Source organism: Chinchilla lanigera, unplaced genomic scaffold, assembly GCF_000276665.1.
Source record: "Chinchilla lanigera isolate Chin_1 unplaced genomic scaffold, ChiLan1.0 scaffold00012, whole genome shotgun sequence".
Classification (NCBI taxonomy): domain Eukaryota; kingdom Metazoa; phylum Chordata; class Mammalia; order Rodentia; family Chinchillidae; genus Chinchilla; species Chinchilla lanigera.
Window position 1 is genome coordinate 12,264,421 of NW_004955413.1, and position 25,147 is coordinate 12,289,567.

The 25,147-nt window shown below is 38.8% G+C and overlaps 1 protein-coding gene across 3 annotated transcripts in view; it reads right to left on the reverse strand.

The window, feature by feature from the left end:
* Positions 1 to 3,280: 3,280 nt before the first annotated feature.
* The window catches only part of Eps8 (epidermal growth factor receptor pathway substrate 8), a 118,388-nt gene continuing 96,521 nt past the window's right edge, over positions 3,281 to 25,147 (reverse strand). For all 3 annotated transcript variants that reach the window (XM_005379018.1, XM_005379020.2, XM_005379019.2), the window contains exons 17-21: positions 23,979 to 24,122; positions 13,953 to 14,175; positions 7,376 to 7,556; positions 6,322 to 6,451; positions 3,281 to 4,584 (exon numbers count right to left, since the gene is read on the reverse strand). In XM_005379018.1, coding sequence (XP_005379075.1) covers positions 4,471 to 4,584; positions 6,322 to 6,451; positions 7,376 to 7,556; positions 13,953 to 14,175; positions 23,979 to 24,122 — 792 coding nt within the window. In that variant the 3' untranslated portion in view covers positions 3,281 to 4,470. The remainder of the gene's footprint in view (positions 4,585 to 6,321; positions 6,452 to 7,375; positions 7,557 to 13,952; positions 14,176 to 23,978; positions 24,123 to 25,147) is intronic.

A 25,147-nucleotide genomic window follows, 5' to 3' on the forward strand; every position in this document is an offset into this window, starting at 1 on the left:
TCTTAATATTCTTCAGGTCTGATAATCTGCCTTGTATGTTCAAGTTCACTAATTCCTCTGCCTACACAACTCTGTTCTTGAATCCATCTAGTGGAACTTTCATTATCCCTTTCAGAAAAACTTTAGTATCTTTTAAATTATTTTTATTGTAATTTCTATTTTGTCCACTGTCTTAGTTACTTTTCTCTTGTTGCTGAGACAAAAATACCTGACACCCAAAGTCAAAGCGGAAAAGGTGTATTTAGCAGTTTGTAGAGGTGTCAGTACATAATCAGCTGGCTCCGAGGCAGGGTGGCACATGGCAGAGGGGCAACACTTCATGGCAATGGAAGACAGCAAAAACAACGAGAGAGACAGAGAGAAAGAAAGAGGCAGAGACAGAGAGATAGAGACAGAAAAAGAGAGAGAGAGAAAGAGAGAAAGAGAGAGAGAAAGAGAGAGAGAGAGAGAGAGAGAGAGAGAGAGAGAGAGGTGCCTCTTCCTGTTCCTTATATTGTATCCATTCTACCAGGATTAGGACAGTGCCAATCCAATCAGTGGACTACTCCAGCAATCACCCACTCTTAATCCCATCATCTTCAATCCCAACATTAAACTATGAATCAATCACACACCCTTGATTCAGCCACCTCCTAAAACACACTATGACCCCATGAGGCTCTGGCGGGACATTTAGACACAAGCCGTAACACCCATATATAGTTTTCTTGACTCTCTCCATGTCTTCCTTAGTTCTTTGAGTAACTTTAGCTGTTTTAGTCTTTATCTAGTAGGTCCACCACCATTTACAGGAATTTTGTTTTCTTTCTCCCTGTGACCTTCACTTCCTGTTTCTTTGTATGTCTTGGGTGTGCACTGGTCTATGAAAACATGCACAGCTGCCAAGAGCTGGGATGGCAGGTGGGTAGCTATTCCTGTGATAATAGCTGAAGTCTGCTTATTAATTTTGGTTATTGAGCAACATTCATTGCTATTGAGCAAAATTTATATCCAATCTGTCCCTGAAAGTTGCACAACTTTAGTAGACGAGTTGTAAGCACTTGTATCATACAGATTTGGCCCATGCCACTGGCTCTTTAGGTGGAGAGACAGATTTCTGGCCCTTTCTACTCTGTCCTTTGCCTAGAATTGCCTTTCGAGACTGACATTTTAATTGTATTCCTTATGGTTGATGCAGTTGAGGAGATAGTGAGCAAGTTAGGTAGAGATGTGAAAGATATTTTTAGAAAACAAGTCAGATTTTAGAAATTAAAAACTACAATGTCTGAGATGAAGAAACTACAATGCAAGTGATTAAAAGCACAGTAGAAGTTGCATAGAAAAGGCCAGTGAACTTAGAAGACAGCAATGGAAGTGACCCAAAGCTTGAAATAACCTAATCTTCATGAAACTGCAGTCTCCCAAGGGGATGAGGTAGGGGCCCGGAAGTGGAAGAGAAGAAGGAAGGAAGGAAGGGAAGCAGGCAGGCAGACAAGCAATAATGACTGAAAGATTTCTAGATGTAAGAAAAACTAATCTCACAGTTCTGAAAAACTCAATGAACAGTGAAACAAGAAAAAAACTATACAAAAGCAGAGTGTAATCAGATGACCTAACACCATCGAAGAGAACAGATCTTCACTCTGGCACCAGCAGCTGATGCCATAGCAGGAGGTGATTCTACTTTACAGCTTTACTCCTTCATTTTCAGAGTGGACACCATTGCTGTCCCTCAGAGATCCACGACAGTGGCCATAATCCCTTCCTCAAGGGTCCACGTCCCAGCTGTACCGGGGCCTTTCTCTTTGAAAGCTTCCTCTTTGGGTCCACGTCCCCAGATCCCAGCACCCTCCTCCCAGGCTTCTAAACCACAAACTTTCTCTCTGCTCCCTGTTCCTAGGAGTGGATCAGGTTCCTAGTATCAAATTTGTGGTGTCTCAGTATTCTCTTTTTTGCCTATTTAACCAATAATTTATATTAAATACTGTTACATGTTTTTTATATAACAGAGAAGGATGATTATACCATGTCAGAAAAGATCATAAACTTTTCATTTTCACTGTTGCATGGAATTTCAAATACATATGCAAAAGAAGCTAAGGAATCAGAAATTGGAATGGGTTGGGTACTGATTCTTCTCTCAGCTTTAAATTTACTCCTTTATTCTCACCTTTGAGATTGTGGCCTTTACCAGATGGACGCCTGGCAGGATCTGTCCAATGCATGTGCTCCAGGTAGATAGAAGGCTGGGGGTGGGGGGTGGGTCTTCATGCCCATTTTAACTCCTGTTCCCACCAATATCACCTAATGTTGGGTCTTCGCCAAATGTTCCCCAGGAGCACTAGTTGGCTCCAGTCAGGACTTCGTTTTTCTTCATGCTACCAAAGGCCTCAGAAGTTCACATCCCAGCACCGTGAAGTTTTCTGAATTACTTTCTAAATTCATCTATTCTTTCCTGAATTCCTGAGGTAAGACCACCGCTTAGGCTGTGCCCCTTTCTCACAGGTTTGTTTGCCAACGTTCTTTACCCAAGTTTTCCAGGTACTACTGACCAAACTCCTCAGATGTCTAGATCCAAACCAGTGCTTCTCCTTCAAGGTTTTCATTCCATTCATTCCTTCTCTGGGCTCCCACTTCCCCAAGTGCGGTAACTGCTTTCTGCAAGTACCATGATTTTGATACATTTCTTTGCTATTTTATAACATGAAGATATAAACGACATTAATTCTCTTATTATCAGATATGCCACTTCGCACACAGCTTCTCTTAATGTTTTCATCTTATTTTCTTTGTCTTATTCCTATGTGGTCAGAGATTTTCAATAAGGGCTTAACTATAAATATGTGTCAGTGCTTGGGAAATGTAAAAAAGTTAAAATAAATCTTTTATCATCACAGTGTTTGCTCTAATTTATCCTAGGGGGCTTGTGATGGAGTGACAGATCTCATGTTCTTCATCCTCTGGGGAAACACGGCATCTAAGAAGCTACATCTCTTGCTCTATAAAAATACAACTCACAGAGTTATTGTAGAGATGTAGTAAAGCGCTTATGTAGAAGTATTTAGTAACTGCATTTTATATGTTAAATAAATGTTCACTACTGTTACCAAACTTGAGTAGATGGTAGCAGGAAAAGATGAAAAAATAAAGAGGCCTAGAGAGGAAAAAACAATTGAAAAGATTACACTAGAAGAGTTTCTACCCACTTAGAAAAAGCCTGGAGTGTAGTTTTATTTTCAAGTGGACCTCTATTTCTTCCCACTGCATTTGATCCTAATCCTCAGTATATAAAGCAGGCATCTTTTTTGCCAATGAGACAAAAGCCATTTATTAACATACAGCAAATACTGTTTATTGCAGACCTTCCCACTGACTCATGTGAAAAAGGCACTATGAAAAAATTAATGAATCTAGATAATCTCTCTAAATGGATTTATGTTAAAATATACAACATTCTTACATAACATCTGCTTTATATAGGCGAAATAAGATAACATTTAATGACAAAAATTGTGTTTCAAAAAATAACATTTGTTGAGGGTTAAGTATCTTTCTTTTCTTTATCTAGACTCTTTCACAGGATTAAAGTACATGTAAATTAAGTGCTTCTTATTACCAGGAAGATTTGACACAGATAAACACATACAATGGCCCCAATATCCTTTTAACTACTTAGCTCAATATTCATAACTGAGGCCTTCATTAAGCAAAATACTGCAGTGCACACCAACACGGGCTATGTCCTTGGACAGATTCTGAGTGCGTATGACCTTTCCACTTGTGCTTTCCATGTATAAGAACACAGTATATATAATAGGCAGAAGAGAAACTCAATCAAAATACAAGCTATGCAAGGAACTGGAATCAACAGAGCGATGACAAAGAAAATGTCTTGGGAGTGTATCACAGGTGTACGTTTGCACATCCAAGCCCTAGCTATACTTTACAGTTCATTCAAATGTTTCAAAACTGTTGGCATTAAGAACTTTACATCAATCTATCACTGAGTATGTCAGAGGAGAAACCTAAGCAAGCAGAAGCTGGCCTATGTGAGCCGAATGACAGACACTATGGTTACAGAAAACTGAAGTTGTTGACATTTTGAATCATAGACAGTATCTTTGTTTTGCTGCAGTAAAAAAATTCACTGCTGTCGAAAAAAAAAAAAAAAAAAAACAGCCCACCCCCCCTCAATCAACTCCTACTTATACAATGAGATGGGATTAAATAATCAATAAAGAAACCTCACCTCGGTAAAGTAGAAAAAAAAATTTCCAAAGGTCAAAATATTCAGCCTGAGATTTTTCAGCTTTAATAAAAGTAAGGGGCCCAGAAACCAGTCCTCTGCTTACTCAGGAATGAATTATTTTATGGCGATAAATTACGTAGACCAACAAAAATGAATCTGATCTCCCCTTCAAGGCTTCTTAAAACAGAGCATGTTGGAATAATGCCAAGAATAATGGAGTTGAGAAACAAATACACGACAAATTAGTGACTGCTTCCTTCATCAAAAGATTCCACTCCTGAATCACTAGCAGCAGCACTGATTTTTTCCTGTCGTCTTCGCATAATTTCTTGCAATTCCGAGCTGCCGTTGCTATCCTAGAAAACAAACATGGTTCGGACAGGATGGTTACTGGTTTGCGCCAACAGCGGGTCATGTAATGAAAAGACTCAGAGCACCAGTCCCCTGTGGTTTTCTTCCATTATTTCCCCAGGAAAAGTAACACCTTCCCTTCATGTAAGTGAAGCTTCTGGACTTTATGAACATATGATAACTAATAACTACGCATTTTATAAAATTTCTTGAGGCAATTCAACCACCATGCCTTCCCATCTACTCTACAGCAGATCAACAGTGCATGTGGAGTGCTCTAGATTCCTTGAAAGAGTAGATGTATATAAATAAGAAAAGCAACACGATAACTTTTCAAACACTCTTCTGATCAAGGAAGATACTCATCTTTGTTCAGGAGATTTAAAAACGGGCCAAACAGTGGGCTCAGAAAGCCAAGTTTCCCTTCAGATATCTCTGATCTGATCACACTAGCTTTTCTTACTTCCCAGCCCTAACATCCCCAGGAGCTTTTCCTTATTCTCTCATCTACAGAAGTTCCTGACAACACAGGTCAGAAATCAGGAAGATGAACCTGACCTAAGCAGAGGGTGGAGGGGGGCAAGTGGGAACATGAAGACCCTCCAGCAGCCAGCCTCTGCCTCAGATCACACAGAGCGCTGGCAGCGAGGGATCACAAGGAAGTAAACAGCAAGTGACAATGACACATGGTTCACAGGAGTGAACAGACTCAGCTAGAATAAACCAATTCAGAAATTTTAAGAATATGGAACTCTGTAGCACAACTTTAAGAAGTAATTTATGTACTGCTAACAAAATTACAATGTATAACGGTAACAAAATTTCTTGAGAAACTATATAATCCTTATGCATACTCAACATACAGAAAACAATCATCAAACCCTTCTATTAAATCACCAAGATCAATTTTGTAGGAAAAACTTCCAACAGAAATACAATTTCTCTTGATTGAGAAAGGTTACAGAATTATATGCATGAGGCTATTCTACCCTATTTAACTATTGAATTTATATACCTGCTAGAGATAATTATGTATCAATTTCATGCCCACACCTATATCCTTTCATTTGAATCCAAGTATAATTTTCATGCAACTGTTAACAGCTGGGGGATGTAACGACTGGAAACCACTACCTATACTTGTCTATTGGAAGGACAGCAGGCTAGGGGAAGCTTAAGCATATCCAATTGGGAAAACATTACTCTCCTGCTTTCATACAGACAACTATGACAAAATACTCTTCAGGGTTCTCTATTTTCAACGATCCCTAATATTCCTCCTGAGATTATTTAATGTATTACTAGATACACAGCCAGGATTTTAAAACTTTATAACTCATCTTACTAAAATCTCCAAACTAGATATTAAGAATTGGCAAAAGAACTCTTGCATCTTAAGGCATTCACTCAGATGTGCATTTCCTTTATTTTGTCAAAATTTAAATTCTTATGTGGCAGCGTTAACACACATGAAATGAGCACATTGTGATTTTTATTAAATGTCCCAAAGTATATGCTCAAGCTCCATGATATGAACATTTATAATAAATTAATTTTCTTCCAAATGGTCACTGATGGTCTCCAGTGACAAATTTATCAAAGTGGAGTCAAATTTAATTCAGATCTGGAACAAAGGGGAACTGGCCAAAGCAGACAAGAACAACTGTTTGCTGAGTTGTTACTTTGTGTTCCCTACTCTCGCCTACTGCAGGAAACCACCACCCTAGGCTGCCGATTCCTACCTCCAGCGCAGCTTTTTGCACGGTGATTTGGCTAAACACTCTGGCCCCTTCAGGGCACACGGTCCTCAGTTCATCTTTGTTGAGAGAGAAAAGTTGTGCACCATTTAACACTCCAAGACTGTTGACCGTCCTGAAAAAAAAATAAGGAAAAAAGAACTCAGAGCATTAAAAATATTGCCCAGAAAAAAACAATAAAACAGAAAATTTTCTGGTTTGGCTCATAACCTCTCTTTTTTTAATGTGCTCCATGCATAGGAATGCTTATCAAATGCCGTTAATGTGGTTATAGAGTTAATATGGTAACAAGTGACTATCACAAAGTTGGCCCTGAGGCTCCTTTTTCACAATCATGGTTATAAAGCACCAGAAGACAGCTGGGGTGCATTCCATTATCAATTCCTTGAAATATGGCCTCTTATGGAAAGTAGCGTTTTCTATTTGTCTGGCAACTGGTTAGCCACTGCCTCTCTTTTTTTAAATCATGTTGGGTAAATGAATTTATAGTATGTCAACATTCCTAGAATATGTACAATTCAAATAGTACACTGTACCAAATACACAGAAAATGTTTATAGACATTTAGATTATAAATAGGACTCTATCATGGACTTACTAAAGGAAAAGTTCTACTAAGATTATAATTGATGATAGGCAAAGTTACTTGCTTTTTATTGACCTGAGACACCCTATTAGCAGGAGAAGAGCTTATATATCATCTTACATGATCTGAGGAGTCCTGTTAAGAGTAACTACCCAGTGTACCCTGATGAGGATGAAGGCGAGCTACCAGGCCTTGCAACTGCCGACAGCTGCCTGAGGAACCAATAATGAAGAGACTACCGCAGAATAAACAGTGGTATCATATGAGTTATTCCCGCATCTTCCAATCTTTTTAAGCTAAGAATAGCTGAGTCTCTTCCCAAGTATGGAAGAGAAGCCCACAACATAGTCTGGGCTCCAGTATTTTTAAGAGTTATCTGTGACTTGTAAATGACCTAGCAAGAAATAAGGCGCGCTCCTCACATGGACCCCCAAAGTGACAGCAGAGACTTACACAGGGTTGAACCCCTTTGACTGCAGCCATGCCTTCACGTCCTCTGGTGTGGAGTCATACGTGATATTGATGACTGGCACATTCTGCCGTGGCATCTGGAACTTCTTCTGCGCGGCGCTCCGCCCAATGGTCAGCCTGTGGATGAGCTCGTCCTGTACCTCCTCCATCTGAGACTTCCGTCCTGGAGACCAGCAGGGAGCAGGTCATGCTTGAAAATCTTTACCACAACACTGCTCCCGAACCCCAATCCCAGTGAGCCTTCAGCCTAACAATGCTCACAACCTAGGCTTCCCTCCATCTTCCCCCACTTTTATCCCATCCAGGATACCAGGTTAAATAAGCCCTTTCTTACCAGGTACCAGGTTCACTCATCATCAATGCTTACAATGTCTTCCTGGCTCTTCTCTCTTATCTGGCAAAACCTTACCCAGGTTAATCTACCACACTTCTTATTCTGCACCTGCCCCTGTGCAGTGGAGGGTGACACAGCAGAGATGCATGAGCTGGCGTCACATTCATGACACGAGCTGCATCCAGGCTTTGTATGTTCCTTGACAATCGTGCTTTTCCTTAGGGCACTGGTTCTCAACTGGGGACAGTTTTGACGCCAGGGGACACTGACAATGTCTAGACACTTAGCTGTGATAGCTCAGAGATGTGAAGAGCTACCTCCAAGCCACAGGTGGAGTCCTGGGACCCATTGGCCTGCTCCCATAGTGAGGAGTAATCCAGACCCAACTGTTAAGATGCCCAGGTTAAGACTCATGTAATCATCTTCTAAGATGAGTATTCAATAGGCACACCTCCAACTCCATTCTGCAATCCTCTCAGGGTCTTACTTCCTAATTTCTGAATATCACGGTTCTCCTTCCTACCGGCACTTTCCCACACACTCTGCCCTCCCTCCCTACATTATAGATCACCCACTTTCATGCTCCGAAAGCCATCCTGTGCTTGCACCACACCCCAAGTTCTCTGCCTGTCCAAACAGTTTAGCAGTAACATCTCCCTTACTTATCCTGCATTATCAGACCCCCTCCTCATACTAAATCACTTCATTGGCATACAAATAAGCTAGAATTTAGTTTTTATTTATCTTTAAATAAGCCCTTTCTTACCAGGTACCATTCATCTCATGCTCCTTTGTCAGAAAACTCCAAGTTGTCTACATTAGCTGACTCCAATTCCTACTATCCCATTTTTTCATGGATTCACTAAATTCAATTCTCATTGCTTCTCTCTCCATCTCTCCACTGTTCTGCATTAAAACTCCAGGGGCCAATTCCTTCCCAATCGTTATCCCATTTAACTTTTTAGCACTGTTGAAGCAAGAGGTTCCTCGTGGAAACACTTTCTTCTTGGTGCCTCCAGGATGCCTCACCCCTCTGATTTCCTTACTATCTCACTGGTTACTCCTTCTTGGTATCCTGTTCTGACTCTGTTCTCATCTCTCAACTTAGTAATGGTGAGCTGCTCCAGGGCACAAACCTTGAGCCTCTTCCCTGCCTGCACTCAGGTCACAGAAGATCATTGTGCCTTGTCTCATGGTGATATAAAGGCTGACGACTACCAGACTATTCTTCCATTCCTATTACTCACAGCTCTAAATCCATCTATACTAACTGTCTGCTTGGCACATTTATTAAATATCTATTAGATGTCTGAAATATAGGTCAAATAAAAAATATCCAGACCTAAATTCTTGATCTTACTGAAAGTTTGCTTTTATGACATTTTTTTACATCCCAAAATAGTTACTGGTGAGTCTATCTTCCCAGTTCTGCTAAAATACTATGCAGCTATACGTGACTCCTCAGTGTATACAATGTATAATTCATGAGAAAACCCTATTAATTCTACCACCAAAATGTGCCCACAATCCGACCGCATCCTTCTGTGTTGTTTTTGTTGTTGCCATCGTTACCAGCTTGGTCGAGGCCGCCAGCCTATTTAACAGGTTTCTCTGCTCCTACTCTCTACCACGCCGCCCATTTCTCTGCATTCTCTTCTCAGTGTCACAACTACAGTGACCTTTTAAAATATAAGTCAGATGTTGCAGCTCTTCTGCTCCACACAGTCCCACATGACCCAAATAACTCACAAGGAAACATCCCATACGACCACCACCTCTTCAAGGTAACCACAGGACTCTGCTCCTGAGCCCCAAACTGTCTTTCAAATGTAAGGGCCATTCAACCTGTTTTGCTGGAATACTTCCCCCAAATAGCCATGTGACTCCCTCTTCCCCTCCCCTGACATTTAAAATTGCATCCCTTCCCCAGCAGTATTCTGTATCCACACAGCTATGTTATTCTCCAAGTCACTGACCACTTTCTAGTATTCTCTATGACTTTCATTGTTTATATAGCTGCTTCCATTAAAATAAAAGCATGAGTATGAGAAGGAGGCCTTATCTGCTTTGTTTGCTTCTATATCCCAGTACCTGGAACAAGGTAGTGACTAAACAAATACTCACTGAGAGACTGAGTGAGTGAGTGAGGCATTCTCTTGACTTTCTCACTGAGAGATCCCTTGAAAATTATCATGAACAAACCGCTTAAATAATCAAATAAGAAAATGGAGGCAAAAGCAGAGAAGTGATCTGTCAAAGCCACACTATTAATTACAAGTGGAATTTACCTAGCACTGGATGTACTAACTTCCAGCTCAGGGCTATTTTATGGTCAAAGTCATGGAAACAACTTTTAATAATCATACCTCCTATCCTACTCCCCTAGTTATTTTATGTTTATGGGAAAGAATGTATATATTTTAAAAAAATATGTATGCATATGCAAATACATTAAGGAATTTATATATCATTTTCAAGAACTAAGAACAAAGAACTAACACAGTAACACAATTAACTAATTAACTTGGAAAGCAGCAATAACCTGGTCACTAAGGGCGCATTCGTGACCACTGTCATGGCGCTGGTCTATGATTTTTATCTTCTTTTCAGGGCAAGTGTTTTAGAAAGTGTTTGATGTCTCTGGGAAATAAATGTGAAATAATCACTGGGCATTATTTCAGTCTCAAATTTTTTGGTGCCTCAAGTATTTAGGAAAACTTTTAAGGAAGAAGTCAAAAGAAGAAAAAAGAGAGAGAGGGGAAAGAAGGAAGGAAGGAAAGAGAAAGGGAAGGGGAAAGGGAGAGGGAAGGAGAAGAAAAAGGAGGAGAAGGAGGAAATATCAAAGAGATGAGACAAAATACTATTGCTATACTTAGTAACACAGTACCAGCATTTCATTGCTATATGCCATGTAGCATATGAATCTACGTCAAAGAAATAAAAATATAGCTACATGAAAGGATTTATATTCAGGTATTTACTTTCTTGTCCATCAACTCAGCCACCACACTGATGACCACAAGTCCACAACGCAGTCGTCTGTGGAGAATGAAAGCCTCTTTCTAATGTGCTGCTGGCTTCTGGTTTGCATTTTCAATGCCCTAGTACATAGCAACAAACCAGACTAACCTCGTACCTCTTTCTAAAATAACACTTCTGATTTACAAAAGATTAAATTCAAATAAAAGAACTAAATTTTTCAAAGAAATCAAAGAAATACAATGCACCTAGAGTGTTGGCCTCTTCAAAAGGTATTAAGAACCTTTCTGGATGCTGTAATAAGCCAGTGTGAACAGCTTGTAGGACACATAGCTCCAGGTAGCTAATCTGGATCGACCACACCGTCATACTGCAGCCAAAGGGGTCTTACTCTGGCTGAATGCTGTGCTTTAAAAGCAGATACATTGGCTTCTTGCCCCAACATGGGAGTGCATTACATTGCTATAAGTTTTCACTTTCTAGAATCTTCCATTTTATCAGAAGGTTAGGCAATAAGCAGAGAATGTACATAAAATGAACAGGCGCATGCTGAGAGCAATCTGACCCTCAATAAATACACATTTACATACTGCATATCTGTCTGGTCCTTAAAGACTTCTAGGAAGACCTAATGTTCATTCAGGGAAAAAAAAAAAATCTGTCCTCAAAAAAGTTCCATAAAGATATACTTTTTTTTTTTTTGGTTTTTCTCCGGAACCGGGAACCAAACTTACGACCTTGCGCTTGCCAGGCAGGCGCTTTGCCACTGAGCTAAATCTCCAGCCCCAAGATATACTTGTTTTAATAAAGATAAATTTGTTTGATGTCACTATAGTTTTGAGATATCTTACCAAGGAATTTCACATAAGTAATTGCAAGTTCTATTATTTTGAAGAAGCAAGTATATGTGTTAATTTGGGGAGAAATGTTCATGTTTTTTATACCCTTTCACAAAAAAAAAAAAACATTTGAAAACGATGAGTCACAATTATCAGGAGAATTCTCTATCTTAGAAGTATCCAAACTATGCCTCTTTCCCACTAGGTTATTCTTAGTTTCTTCCAGTAGGACAAAGAACAAACTGTTCCAACCCACAAGCTCTTCCAAATAGGGCCTAAAGGCCTCTGAACCCTGATTCCAGCCCTGAGAAAAAAGCACCACCGTGTCAAAGATGACTGTGCTGACGTATCAAGGAGGTAAATGTTACAAACTTGTGGGAAGAATGAAGAAACGAACAATATTTCCAACAGGAAAATTTCCCCTAGGGAAATTAATAAACTATTTATAGACCTTTCACATTTTAAAACTATTTTTAGGGTCTATGAAAAAAGATCTTTTCCCAAAAATCCACATATATTTTTAAAAACTTAGCAGCACTTTACCTTATTAGTTATTTGTAATTATACACACACACACACACACACACACACACTTGTTTCCACTGCAGTTAACTGCTTTTCTTAAAATTCTATTTGTTCTTCAGTTTTCTAGTGAGCTTAAAATATGAATAAGAAGGTTATTTCAGTAAACTACACCTTGGAGGAGAACCTAACATAGAAAAGTAGCCTTGTGTTCATTGTGTTTAACTAGAATTCTAGAACAGTTAAACGGTAAGAGTTTTAGGGTCTTCTTTTTCATTATTTTTAATTTAGCAAAAATGGTCATAATTAAATAGGCGCAACTATGACAGACTGAGATGAGAAAAGCAAGATGAAAATGAGAGTGATGCTTCAGGAATTAAGTTTTGAATGTGAATCTCAGGGTCAATCTCAGCTATGAAGATGTTCAACATGTGTATCTGGATGTCAGATATGAGATTTGGTACAAAGACCAACTTGGGAATTTCTGCATTTCCAACACTATAATTAGTATTGAAAGAAATGGGAAGATATTGATAACTTATAGCAATAGTACGTTTATATGGAAAAACAAAATGCAGAACCCTAGCAGAGGTTCACATTAGTAGAATTACATATAAACATTTTACACAAACACACATAATCACCCTTTATATACTTTATCCTATTGAGGATATACAAAATATCTTTCTGGCTCTAGGGCTTTAGGAGCTTTATATAACAAGCATAGGTAAAGCAAAGTAATTTAATAATATTTTATAAAAACCATAATTTGGACATTAAATTACACATACATCTGATTATTCCAAGAAAAGACAAAATAAAAGCTACTGTAGATTTTCTTCAGTTCTCAAAACATCTATACTTCTCTCGCTCAATGCTGACAAAGAAAATCCAAAGCTGGCCATGGTATCTTTTCTTTCAGTTTATTTAAATATGCTTTTCATTCTAATAAAAATCTAATAAAAAAACAAACTTAATTTATCAATATATAAAGTTGAAGTCTCAATCACATGAAATCTGAATTTCAAGGGTAAATGTGAGATTGCTGTTAGCTGGTGATTACACTCTGCTTGTGTGACAATGTGTGTATATTTCACAATAGCAAATAGGAGGGAGAGAAGCAGAAAAATGATGGTCACAGTGAAGACAATGATGACAGCAGCAGCAACTACTGACTGACTGCTTACCACGTGTCAGACATCACTCAAAAATCCATCAGTGTTTTTTGACTACCACCACTGACATTCTGGGCTGGACAGTACTGGTGTGGAGGCCATCCTGTGCAAAGTAGGATGATGCTTCACAGGTAACCTCTGCCCATTACATGTCCTAGCATACAACTGTGACAATCAAGAAGTGTCTCCAGGCAAACATCAAATGTCCCCAGAGAGAGGGAGAGGACAGCAAAATCAACCCGGGTTAAGTACCACCACATACCATGCCTACCCATGAAATTCCTTCTCTGCATTATCTCACTAACCTTCACACTGTTGCTATGAAGCAGATATCATTTCCGCCCCATTTTTCAGATGAAAAACACAGAGGATTAGTAAACTGTTGAAGGTCACATGGCCAATAAGTGATGTTTCCCTGTAAGAATTCCAATATGTCTGTCTCTCGAGTCAGCATTCAACCACCAGAATGTAACGGAACGTGTAGACATGCGTACATTAGAGAGCGGACTCTTTCCTGTTTTTTACAGGAATTACTTAGAGGATATAAAACTAGGTGAAATTTCCCGCAATCTAAGAGGTACCACGCAAGCTGTGAATGACTACTGTTTATATTCAATACTATTTCACACCAGCAGAATCAATAATAAGCAATATTTCATTTTGTCCCCATACTTTTTAAATGCAGAGGAAACTTGCCCCAGGAAACTTACGGTCCACTGGAAGCTGTTTGTGTCTCTGGCCATCCCTCACGATACTGCCTCCACTGTCACTGGAGCTGCTACTCTGACGAGTGATGTTTGCCGGGATCTTTGACATAGGGACAGGTGCTGGTACTGAAGGTGGAAGGGGGACAGGAAGAGGAGCTGGAGCTGGAGGAGGTGACGGGGCAGAAGGAGTATCAGCTGGTCTTGGACCATACTCCATCCTTTGTTTCTACAAAAAGACAAATAATTAACTTAAAATTTTAAATAATATAGAAACCTAGGTTAAGAAAACAAATTGTACACCAACAGGACATAGGTACTTATTTAAAAACTTATGTTACAAACCCATAACGAATTTATAAGTGTGTATATACACTCCCCCTGCACAAATCTCACCGTGTGGTATAATAATCATAAAAGTCATTTATAATCTAAAAAACATTCTCTGTATCTGTCCAACATCAGTATGTAAGTTTAGAGTAGCAAGCACATACCAAGAGCAGACAGTATAGGAAAACTGTCTGGACTTGGAGTCACGTAATACCAGCAGAGTCAAACAATATCTGATTATTTTATAATTTACCTTAGTAATAATTTCTAACAGCACCGGAAGTCAATAGCTCTAACCATCCCTTCTTTCATACGCATGCTATATGCAAAGGTTTTTAATTCTGTTGTTCCCAGGTTTTTGCTAATGGGGCAATATTCTAGTAAATAAAGGGCCTCTGCTTTAAGAGACAAATAATGTTAAAATGTTGCTCTTAAATTTTTGAAAGCACAACTCTTTCTGCCACCAAAAAATTGGGATGTGGTGGGGTACACGGTGGTGAGGCTGAAGCTTTAGGCTGGAAGGTAAACTCAGTGGCAGGATGCTTAGCTAACACGAACAACATCCTATATTCCATTCCTGTACTGTAGAAACAAAAAGATATGGTCTTAAATTAAATATTTAGGACTACAACTTACAAATGAACTAGAAAAAAAGGTGTATGTTTTAAAAAGCAGATGTGATAACATACGCAATGCTTTCAAATAATCATTCAATCATGTATTCTGCTGTTATAAAATATTTATGTATATTCTTTATAAAATGCACAAGCAAAGAACTTTAAATCTAAACAAAAGAATTGCAACTAATAGGTAACAGTATCGTAAGAGGCTCCAAATTCTCAAAAGGCACATTATCTTTATGGACTCAAAGACACAGACAGCAGTGACTCCTAACTCAGGTAAAGTTTAAGTGCTGCTCCAGCGCAATTGTAATTATTGTAAAATTAAGGTTTAGCATGTATCATGAAAAAATAAAAACCTTTTGGTAATCTGGTCCTTCGATTACAACAGTATTTACTTTTAACTCTAAATTGGCCCAAATATAAGATAGTATTGATTTTAAGAGAGTCCTCCCCAATTTCAACAGAGCTGAAAAACATAAAAATACACACCACGCACACGACATTTCTAAGTTAAATCATTACCCAAAACACAACACACCAACCTTCATCGTGTTGCTTTCACAGCAAGTGATTACCACTCGTGGAAGCCGCATGGGAAGGAGCCTCATTCTTTTTTGTTGTTTCTTAAAAAACTACTCAGCCAGTTGGGGGAAGAAGGTGAAAGGGATGTAACGTACAGAGGAAGGAGAACTGAAAGAGGAGTTTACAATGATGCTTGACATTGAGGGAGGACCAGGTCAGAGAGAGGCAGGGCAAGAGGAAGAGGATGGGGAGAAGGTAGTCTACCATGAAGTCAGAAGGGACAGAGACAGACTGCCAATTTGTCTCAATGCCTAGAAACATTTGTAACATATTCAGTAATATATTAGAACACGTTGCTATTACACTTCACAAAATAGTCTTCCTATATTTGGGCCAATAAATACTTAAGGAAATCAAAATACAGCAAACATCAAAATATACTTAGCACACACCAAAGTCACCTGACCCATACATATGCAATGTGGCTTTGACAGGAATATCCTTTGCACGTAATTTCATGAAGGGTTAACCAATTCTCACATTAGTGTTGCAAAAGTCTCAGAGTTTGTTGTTAAAGCATAAAAAATGCTACAAGCTCTGCATTCTGTGATATGGTTCATAATTTCTGACTTCATAAAAACAAGAACAGATAGTGTTTTGCTATCCATCAAATAACACTGCTCAAAACTGAATGCACTGCGTGTTATTGTCGCAGGGAAGCATGAAGGCAGCCTCACCAGATGCCTGGTGCCTCCCTTCACTCATCTGTTCCTGCTATATAATGCGACCTTATCAGTAGGACTTCACAGAGCGATAGGTTTTAAAAAAATAAAATGCATATGAGAATTTCCATACCCATATGAAAAATTTTCATCACTCATGGCATAAATTGTGTTTACTTGCATATTTTTTTCTTTTTTGTTAGTCACTCCTCCTGCCTCCTTCTTCCAATCATGGGAAGTGAGAAAAAGTACCGTCCCTGACCCACTACAGCCGATCCTGAGAAGGCTACAAGGGCAGCCTTTCTGAATCTTCATGTGGAGGAGACTGAACCAGTACTGACTGTGGACAACACTCTTCTATGTCCTTCCCTGTCCTCTCCACTCCTGTTTACCTACTGCCCATCTTCTGCCCTTTCCTTCATTACTTCTGCCTCTTGGCCATCTCGGGTTGGAGATATGTAATGGCTCCCTCATACCCTCAATTTATGGGATGTCTTGGAGCCTTTTCCTCCTGCACCAAAGCGCTGAAGCTCCAATCAAGAAATCCTAGCCAACTCTTCCCAGTTTGCCTGGGACTTTCCCAGTAAATTGCATTGAAAATGCCTCATTCCCACAAATCCCTCAACTGTGGGCAAATGAGCAGTTTGATCAACCAGATATGGGTCACTTTTGCACTGTAACGGTCGATTCCTAACTCTGACCCCTTATCGCTCACAAATAAAAAGTTCTATCCATAGTAATAAGTGTTTTTGTCTCTCTCTAAAATAACTCATAATTCCTAGACCTCATAGGAAATTGACTTTCCTATCGATGACTAAGTTGGATTGAATTACTTTTTCTTAGCAACTAAAGCTGAGTAAAACATTTCAGGGTTACACAGAGTTATTGAAAGCTAATCTCCTGATTTATGCAAGATACTGCTTCAGAGGGGAAATTACACAAGTAAGCCCAACAATGCCATTAAAATTAAATTGTTCTTAAAAATTTTAACCTACTCTGAGTTACACATTTGTCTCTAAATTTAGTCTCTCTGGAACTCTGCAATAAAAACTAAGTACAGCTGGAACATTTGGAGCGTGTTAAGTCCAGAGATTGAATCCAAAAAATTATATTAAAAAGAATTGCCAGGAGGAAGCAAGTGTGGGTTACCTCGGACAGCTCGCCAAGTAATTGCTAATAGGAAAATGGAGCAAATCACATTAAATGAGAAAATTAAAACGGAATATGGAAATAAAATAACATCAGTTTCAATTTACATAAAATATCAGAAAACATGAGCAAATAGGTTTTTAACAGCAAAATTACCCACCCAGAAGTCAACCAGTAAAAGAGCTTGTAAATTTATAATTAATTTCTATCACTCTTACCTAGATTTCTAAAACCAATCAGATAGATTACAATACAGGAGAAACAGCATAGAGTATTTTGGCTACAACTATTTGAGTCTTGAAGTATTATGTTAAAATGTTATCATTTTAGGTCCATTTTCTCACATTTTATAAAGAATGTAATTAGGGTCCATTAAATGTAAATGTACTGCTTTTTTAAACAGCTTATTTTACAAAAGGGGCTATATATGCATGGCATGATTCTAGTGGGCTTTGAATTTGAACTTGAAAGCAGTCTAAAAGAATATTTTTATAACTGTGTGCATTTGTATGCTAGGCAGTGATTATATACTTTAGGGTGGTTGCTATTCAAGTTTTCACAAAAAAAGTTTGGGAAAATGTCAATGCAGGAGGTAGAAAAAAGTGTCCATTCTCGAGGTCGAATATACAGAGATAGAGAATAAAACAGTGTTTACCAGGGGTCCCTGCTGAGGTACTAGAGAGAGGAAAAAGGTAGATGAAAGTTGTATGATAGAAAGCAAATATGTAGGCTGAACAGTAGAAAGATCTAATATACAACATGAGTGCATCTTGTATTCAGAAGTTTTCCCAAATGAGTAGATTATAGCTGCTCTTACCATGCGATGAGAATCATGTGGGATGACGGCTAAGTTATCTCACTACTGCACATTTTACTACACTGTATGTGCCATCATGTTGTATACCTTACACATAATAGGACTTAACCACCCCAAAAAAAGAACTGTCCTGTATAAAAACCCTGCCTCTCATTAATGAGCAGTCTTCTTAGATTCATTTCTAAAATACAAATTTTAAAGGGCTGAATATTATCAGCAAGTTGGCCTGGCTGTAAGAATATGAAGGAATAATTAGCAAAACTCTCACAGCATAGGCAACTGAGCAAGACCCTGTCTCAAAACAATATTTAAAAATTCAAAAAAGGCTGCAGATGTACTAGGTCGATACAAATGCCCTGGGTTCAATCCCCAGTACTTCAAAAAGAGAGAGATAGGGGGCTGGGGATTTAGCTCAGCGGCAAAGTGCCTGCCTGGCAAGCGCAAAGTCATGAGTTCAATTCCCGGTACCGGAAGAAAAAGGAAAAAAAAAAAAAAAGAGAGAGAGAGAGAGATCACTCTGTCTCTGTCCAGCACATTTGCATGTCTGGTCTGAGCTTGAAGCAAGCACAACATGGGCTGAAGTTAGTAGTGTCAGTGGTTTAACGGTCACCTCTAGAAAATACTTCCACCTTTCAATTAGGGTTATTTAAACATGCATACAGAGGATGAGAGAATTTTGTATCTAGAGTGGATTACAGACATCATGTAACTAGAATCCTTCTATTTGACAGCCAAACAAATTGGAACACAGAATGATACAATGCTGTCTTTAAGGCCATGCAGTTGGCTAGCGGCAGAACCAGGATTAGAATCTTCATCTCCCAATGCATAGGTGGGGCTTCTCCCATAGAATCATAATTGGGAGGGAACAGATAACATGGAAAACTTTGTGTTGAATTCACAAGACCACAAAGACTGGATATTCATAACTATTTGTGTCTTGGTACAGTAAAAATAACTGTAACAATAATAAACACATTCACTTAATATTTAATAATAAATGAAAGACGTCTTTAGGCCGTTGGGTGTATCAGAAATAATAGCAAGGATGAAGTGGTTTCTGCTGCTGGAACACAGTGTGAAAATCTCTGCGGGCAGAGGGTATTTCTCGTGATTAACTATCATGGTGCTAGAAGCCTAAGAATCAAGTCAAAAGAAATAGAGAAGGCTATGTAGTAAGTAGATTGTAAGTAGAGAGAACACACCCCAAATGTCTATTGCCTGGCTCTTCAACAATTTCTTTTCCTCCTTCTTCTTTTTTTTTTTTTTTTCTGGTACTGACATGAACCCAGGGCCTTTGCACTGAGCTACATCCCCAGCTTTTCTCTAATTTTAAATTGTAAGACATGGTCTTTCTAAGTCACTAACTTGTCCAGGCTGGGCTTGATTTCCTGCTTCAGCCACCCAGAGCACTTGGCATTATAAGTATGTGCCACTGTGCAAGGCTAACAATTTTTTTAATCAAAAGATATCATTCCCAAAAATTGTTCCAAAGCTTTAGTTCATTTTCCTTTTGGTTTCATTTAATTTTTTTTTAAAAAAATGTTCCATATCTCTTATAAGTTCTTTACCACCTTCCTCTCCTCTATTTTTAAAACTTGTTAAACCATGAGGGAACCCACTAGGTGGGAATATTTGTCTTTAGTGAGCTGTTAAAAATCACTCCAAATGTGAGGATACTAAATAGCCTGGGCTCTCAGGGACATCAGATGACAATTCAACAACACCTAGTCACTGCTGGTGCCAGGTAGGAGAACCCCTGCCGTCTGGAAGAATTTCTGAGCAAAATGTGTAAACAGTTGGCCAGGGTTGCACTTATGCCCTTTGTCCAGGGACTGCCAGGATCCGGATGTAATTCTTCTTTCCGGGAAATGTAAATGGATGAAAACCAGAGCTACTGCTCTGTCCACTTTAAAAATACTTGGTAACTTACAGAAGTTATGTGGAAATAGTTTACATCTCATTCCTCTATTTTTACTATGTACACAATGTCCACTTTTTAAGTGAGTCATGTAATTTGGACTATTTTCCTAAATGATAAAACATGAAAGAATAGGTGAGATGCAAGAAATGCATCCATGAGGCAAGAATTTAACTCTAAAAATTATAGCTGATCAGATATGACAGAACTGCTCTCAGCCAAGGTAAAGCTCTTCATAGAAAAGGTTTAATCATTCATACAGTAAAAACCGAAATGTTTATACAAAAAGAAGTAAGTTTTTTAAAACCCTATTCCCTAGAAGAGTAGAGTTCATCAATGGACAAGTTCTAAATCCAGAGGTTGTTATCTCTTCCTCTTGTAGTTTTCCCCTAACAAGTATGTAGTGACCTTCTTTATCTCTTTTGATTGCTCTTGGTTTGAAGTTGACATTGTCTGCAAACAGAAGAGCTACCCCTGATTTTTTCTGGGTTCCTGTTGCATGGAGAATTGTTTTCCATCCTTTGACTTTCAGTCTATGGATTTCCTTTTGAGTTAAATGTGTTTCTTGTAGGCAGCATATTGTTGGATTTTGTTTCTTGATCCACTCTGCCAGTCTGCTTCTTTTGATTGGTAAATTGAGGTCTAAATCTAGAGGGCTGGGCCCCCTCCTCGTTTCATGTAGTTGTCTCATCGTGGGCAAGTTATACCCCTGGTTCCTAAGCTGCCTGTGTGAAATTTTCCTGTGTCACAAGGTTGCCATGAGAATTACATGAATTAGTATTTGTGATGGGCTAGAAGAATGCCTGACACAGCTCGAGACTGACCACAGGCATCATCTCCTTGGGAGTGCAAGGTCACTGCTATCTGTGAGTGGGCAGCCAGTTTCAGTAGTGAATCGTTAGGCATCTGCCTGAAGTGTATGAACTACTGCAATCTGAACATGTTTGGTGAGGGAAGTTTTTGTGTATGTCTTCAAAATTCTGGTATCAGTGGATGGAGGAGACAGGTGAGAGAGAGCAAAGGGCATGGGTTGTATCTGAAGAGAAAAGAGAAGGTTATGACAGCAGCACAAAGGATAAGGAGGAGCTATAGTGGATGACTTGGGGACTTAATGCCCTACAGTAGATTTTTAGGGAGGATGCTATGCTTTCTACAGCTCTGTCAACTAAGTGCAAGATGCTGGTACTCAATAAATATTTGTGTGATGTGTGAATGAAAAGATGAATAAGGCATGAATTGTAACCCAATTCAGCTTTATAAAGTGAGGCTATTGGGAGGCTATATCTGCATAAATATGGTGGTATCTTTACTGTCATTCTGAACTAAGAGGCAGGAGTGTTCTTTAGATATTTTAGATAAAGGTATCTATAACACTATTATAGACATACAAAAATGGTCAGCATATATTTCCAAGAATGTTTTCTTTTCCATCCTACCCTGCTATTTTTTTTTTAAATGTTATGTTTTGAGAGCAGGAATCCTTTTAGAGTAGGATTTGTGCCAGATAGCAGATAGCAGATTGTCAAGCTTACTTATTAAAATTTTGTAAGATCTTGGTGATTTTGTTGGGCTCAGCCCAAAGTTTTCAAGAGGTGTTAAAAAGCAGATTGTTTGTTAATAACTTTTAAAAGTAGGGCTTTCAATCTAAATACCACACATAAACACATACACACACACACACACACACACACACACACAGCTGCTAACCACATTTCTACATATATCACTGCATTCATAGTTGCATAGAGAAATTTTCAGAAAACAATGAAACAATGTTGAATAGTTTAAAAGAAAGTAGCCAAACTAGACCATCCTCAAAAGGACCACAAGTTTCCATTTACACAGAATAGCAAAACAATCTCCTGAAACTTGTGAGTACTCAAAAAAAAATTCTTGGTTGTGCTAAAGTTGACAAAAAGGTAAGATGAGGATCTGTAAGAGAAATGGTGAACAGATTTTACGTTCTCCAAAATTATTCTCTTTCTGCCTGTGATCATGTAGTAATTGTTTTGGTTCCATTTTAGACAGATGCGAGCTTTAAACAGAAAAATCAACTTATAGCTCAAGCCAAGAATTAGAATTGTATAAAAAAAAGACTGAATAGTAAATGCAAAAAGGGAAGAGAGACCAGGTTCTTATTTAGGAAACTTCAGTAAAGGAAACTACTTAGAATTTATGTTATTTGTAAGTTTAAGTATCTATTTTTTTTCTTAGTTTTTGCCTATTCCTAGAAACTACACACATAGGCAAAAGCATACATTTATTATTATTTTTAACTCATGGCTTCTGCTCATACATGGCATTATTTACCATGGTGTTTTTATATCCTTTGTCAATAATGCTTATTTACAACTTCAGATGGGTTAAATATTAAAAGCAAGCCATATATCGCAAGGATGTACAGCACACATTCTGTCACTGTTTAAGGGTAAGGCCAAAACCTTTATAGGAAAGAAAATGAAGAGCTGGCATTCATGAAGCAGACTGTAACCTACAGTTTATGAGGTCAAATGCAGAAAGTAGGGACTTAAGAAAGAAAAAGTAGAAAACCTAACTTAGAAAATAATTTCACTTCAAAACTTCATGGGAAATAGAGCAGGTCATACCTTGAATAACTCAAACTCCTTCTTTGGCATCAATAGCTAATGACAAATGATGAACATAAAATAAGTACATAGTATACATGCATGTCAGACCCAGCAAAACATAACCACAACAAACAGAATTTCTGTTGCCATCACCTTAGGTTATCACGATGAGGAAACTAAGACACTGATTATTTTAAATGTTTGCTTGGCCTATGGACTCTAACAAGGCCAATCCTTCTGGCCAAGAGCAGGATCTCCATCGAGCCCCAGCATCATGAGGAGTCAGCAACTTACCATGGCAGCAGGAGTCTGACCACAATTCTAGGTCTGAACAATCTAGTGTTTTCCAAGCCCAGACCTGGCATAAAAATTAACCTTTTACTATATATTCTATGTAGCCTCTACATGAATCCATTACATTATCAAGGGGTCAGCAGTGATCTTTTTCTCAAGGCTCTGGAAATGGAAAGATTTCTTCCAGGGGAATGAGAAGGCATCCAGGTTCACGGGCCGTACACACTTGAGTCCACCCGTTCTGACTTTGAGGTCTCACTGTAGAGTGCACATATCAGGTCTGAAATCCCAAGGGCTTATTAATGGTAAGTGAACTCAGTTGTCACAGCAAATGAGATGACCAGGGTCAATGAAAGTGAAAGTGTAGGGCTGGGGATTTAGCTCAGCGGCAAAAGCGCCTGCCTGGCAAGTGCAAGGTCGTGAGTTCGGTTCCTGGTACCAGAGAAAAACCAAAAACAAAAACAAAAACAAAAAAAAAAAGAAAGTGAAAGTGTGGTGTGAACCTACAGAAGTATTCCATGATCAAAGAGGGAGAGCCTGATCTAGCAAATCCATGTAATAAATATATTTCAACCTTAAATTCAAGAGAGGAAAAATATTATAATCCAGCTACCTAAATACTCCAGCAGTAGCATGACATGAGCCCCAATTCAAATGTTCAGTGGCAGAACATTCAAGACACTCTTAAGGCAAAGCTGATAAAACATGCATTGCAGAACATCCCTGTTACCATCACACTGCCACCTTCTGTCTTGGGGGAGTTGACCAGGGCCCAGGGTACTATGGGTAAAGAGACGAGTATGCTATTTCTGACAATGTCAGAAATGTTAGGGGGAAAAAAGCATTCAGAGAAACAGTTACTTAGTGCTAGACATTCTGAACAATTTCTTGAAGTAAATCAGGAAATATATGGATGATTCTTCACTATGTCTCTCACCACTGTCTCCAATTGCAAGACCAATTAAGTCACCAAGTGATTGATATGCAAAAGTTATTTAAGTCCTGCTTATGAGTGATGAGTCTGAAAATCAGTGAATATGAAGTTTTGCTAAGAAACTGTGGTCACCTGGATGGTGTGTGTGTAAGGCGGATCAGCACGCCCAAGTCCAGACTCTGGAGGTCTCACGATGTCCAGAATGTTATTTGGCACAAACCCAGAGTCTCCGCTTGCGTTTCGAACTTTCCACCACTGCTTCCTATCATCAAGTATCTGCGGGAAAAGAAAGGCATCGTTTCCATAAGAAAACCCGTCTATGAAGGAAGCTCATTTGCATTTGTAGACTTCAATAATTTTTTTTTTTATTTCTGATGAGTGAATATAGCATCAATGTATTTTTGATTAAATGACTCCCAGAAATTATGCTAAGAATTGCATGTTCTAGTATAGAATAGACATAACCACAGTGAATCTGCCCAATGTCCCTGCTAACTCTCCAAGCCATTTCTCCATTATTTGAGGTACACACGCGGCCACTAAAATGACCCCCTTAGAAAGTCATATTGTTTCTATTTGTGGAATGGAAAAATGTAAAAATCATTTTTCTAACAAAATGTACTCAATCATTCATCTTATATATTAGTGTAAGATGAACTCTTAGGTATAACCTAAGACAGAGACTTGGGTGTCATCGTTAACTATTCCTAATGCCATTAGCTCACAGAATGCTGGATACAGTTCATAAGGATAATAGAGGAAAAAAGGAGGTTTTTTCTAAAATTAGGATATTGCGGTGTGTCTACATCTGAATTGACAACTAGCCTGGATTCCGAAATGAATAAAGCACAGAAAAGGGAAGACAACACTATAAGCCAAGAAATCCATCTCCCTTTCCTACACATTCAATATAGCTTCTCCCTGTGCCCATGATGCTATTACAGGGTCAGATTAATTAATAAAGCAGCTATTCCTTCTAAATTGTTATGGTTGATACACTGTGTCAACCTGGGGAGTCTAGAGGTTTGGCTAAGTGACTCAGCAGGAAGCCAGGGTGCTTACTTTGTATACATCCTGAGCCTGTGGAAGAGGAGGGCATGGAGATTATGTGAGAGCTACACGCCCCTTAGGTGGGGGTAGCCTGTTTACAGAGTAAGGCAGGGAAAGAAGCTGCCTGCCGCCATTCCTCCCGTTTGCTCTGGCTGCTTTGCTGTTCGGCTGCCATTCCCCGCTTTTGCTCTTGTTGCTTTGCTATCTTCCGCCTCAGAGCCAGCCAAGTATGGACTGAAACCTCCACAAAC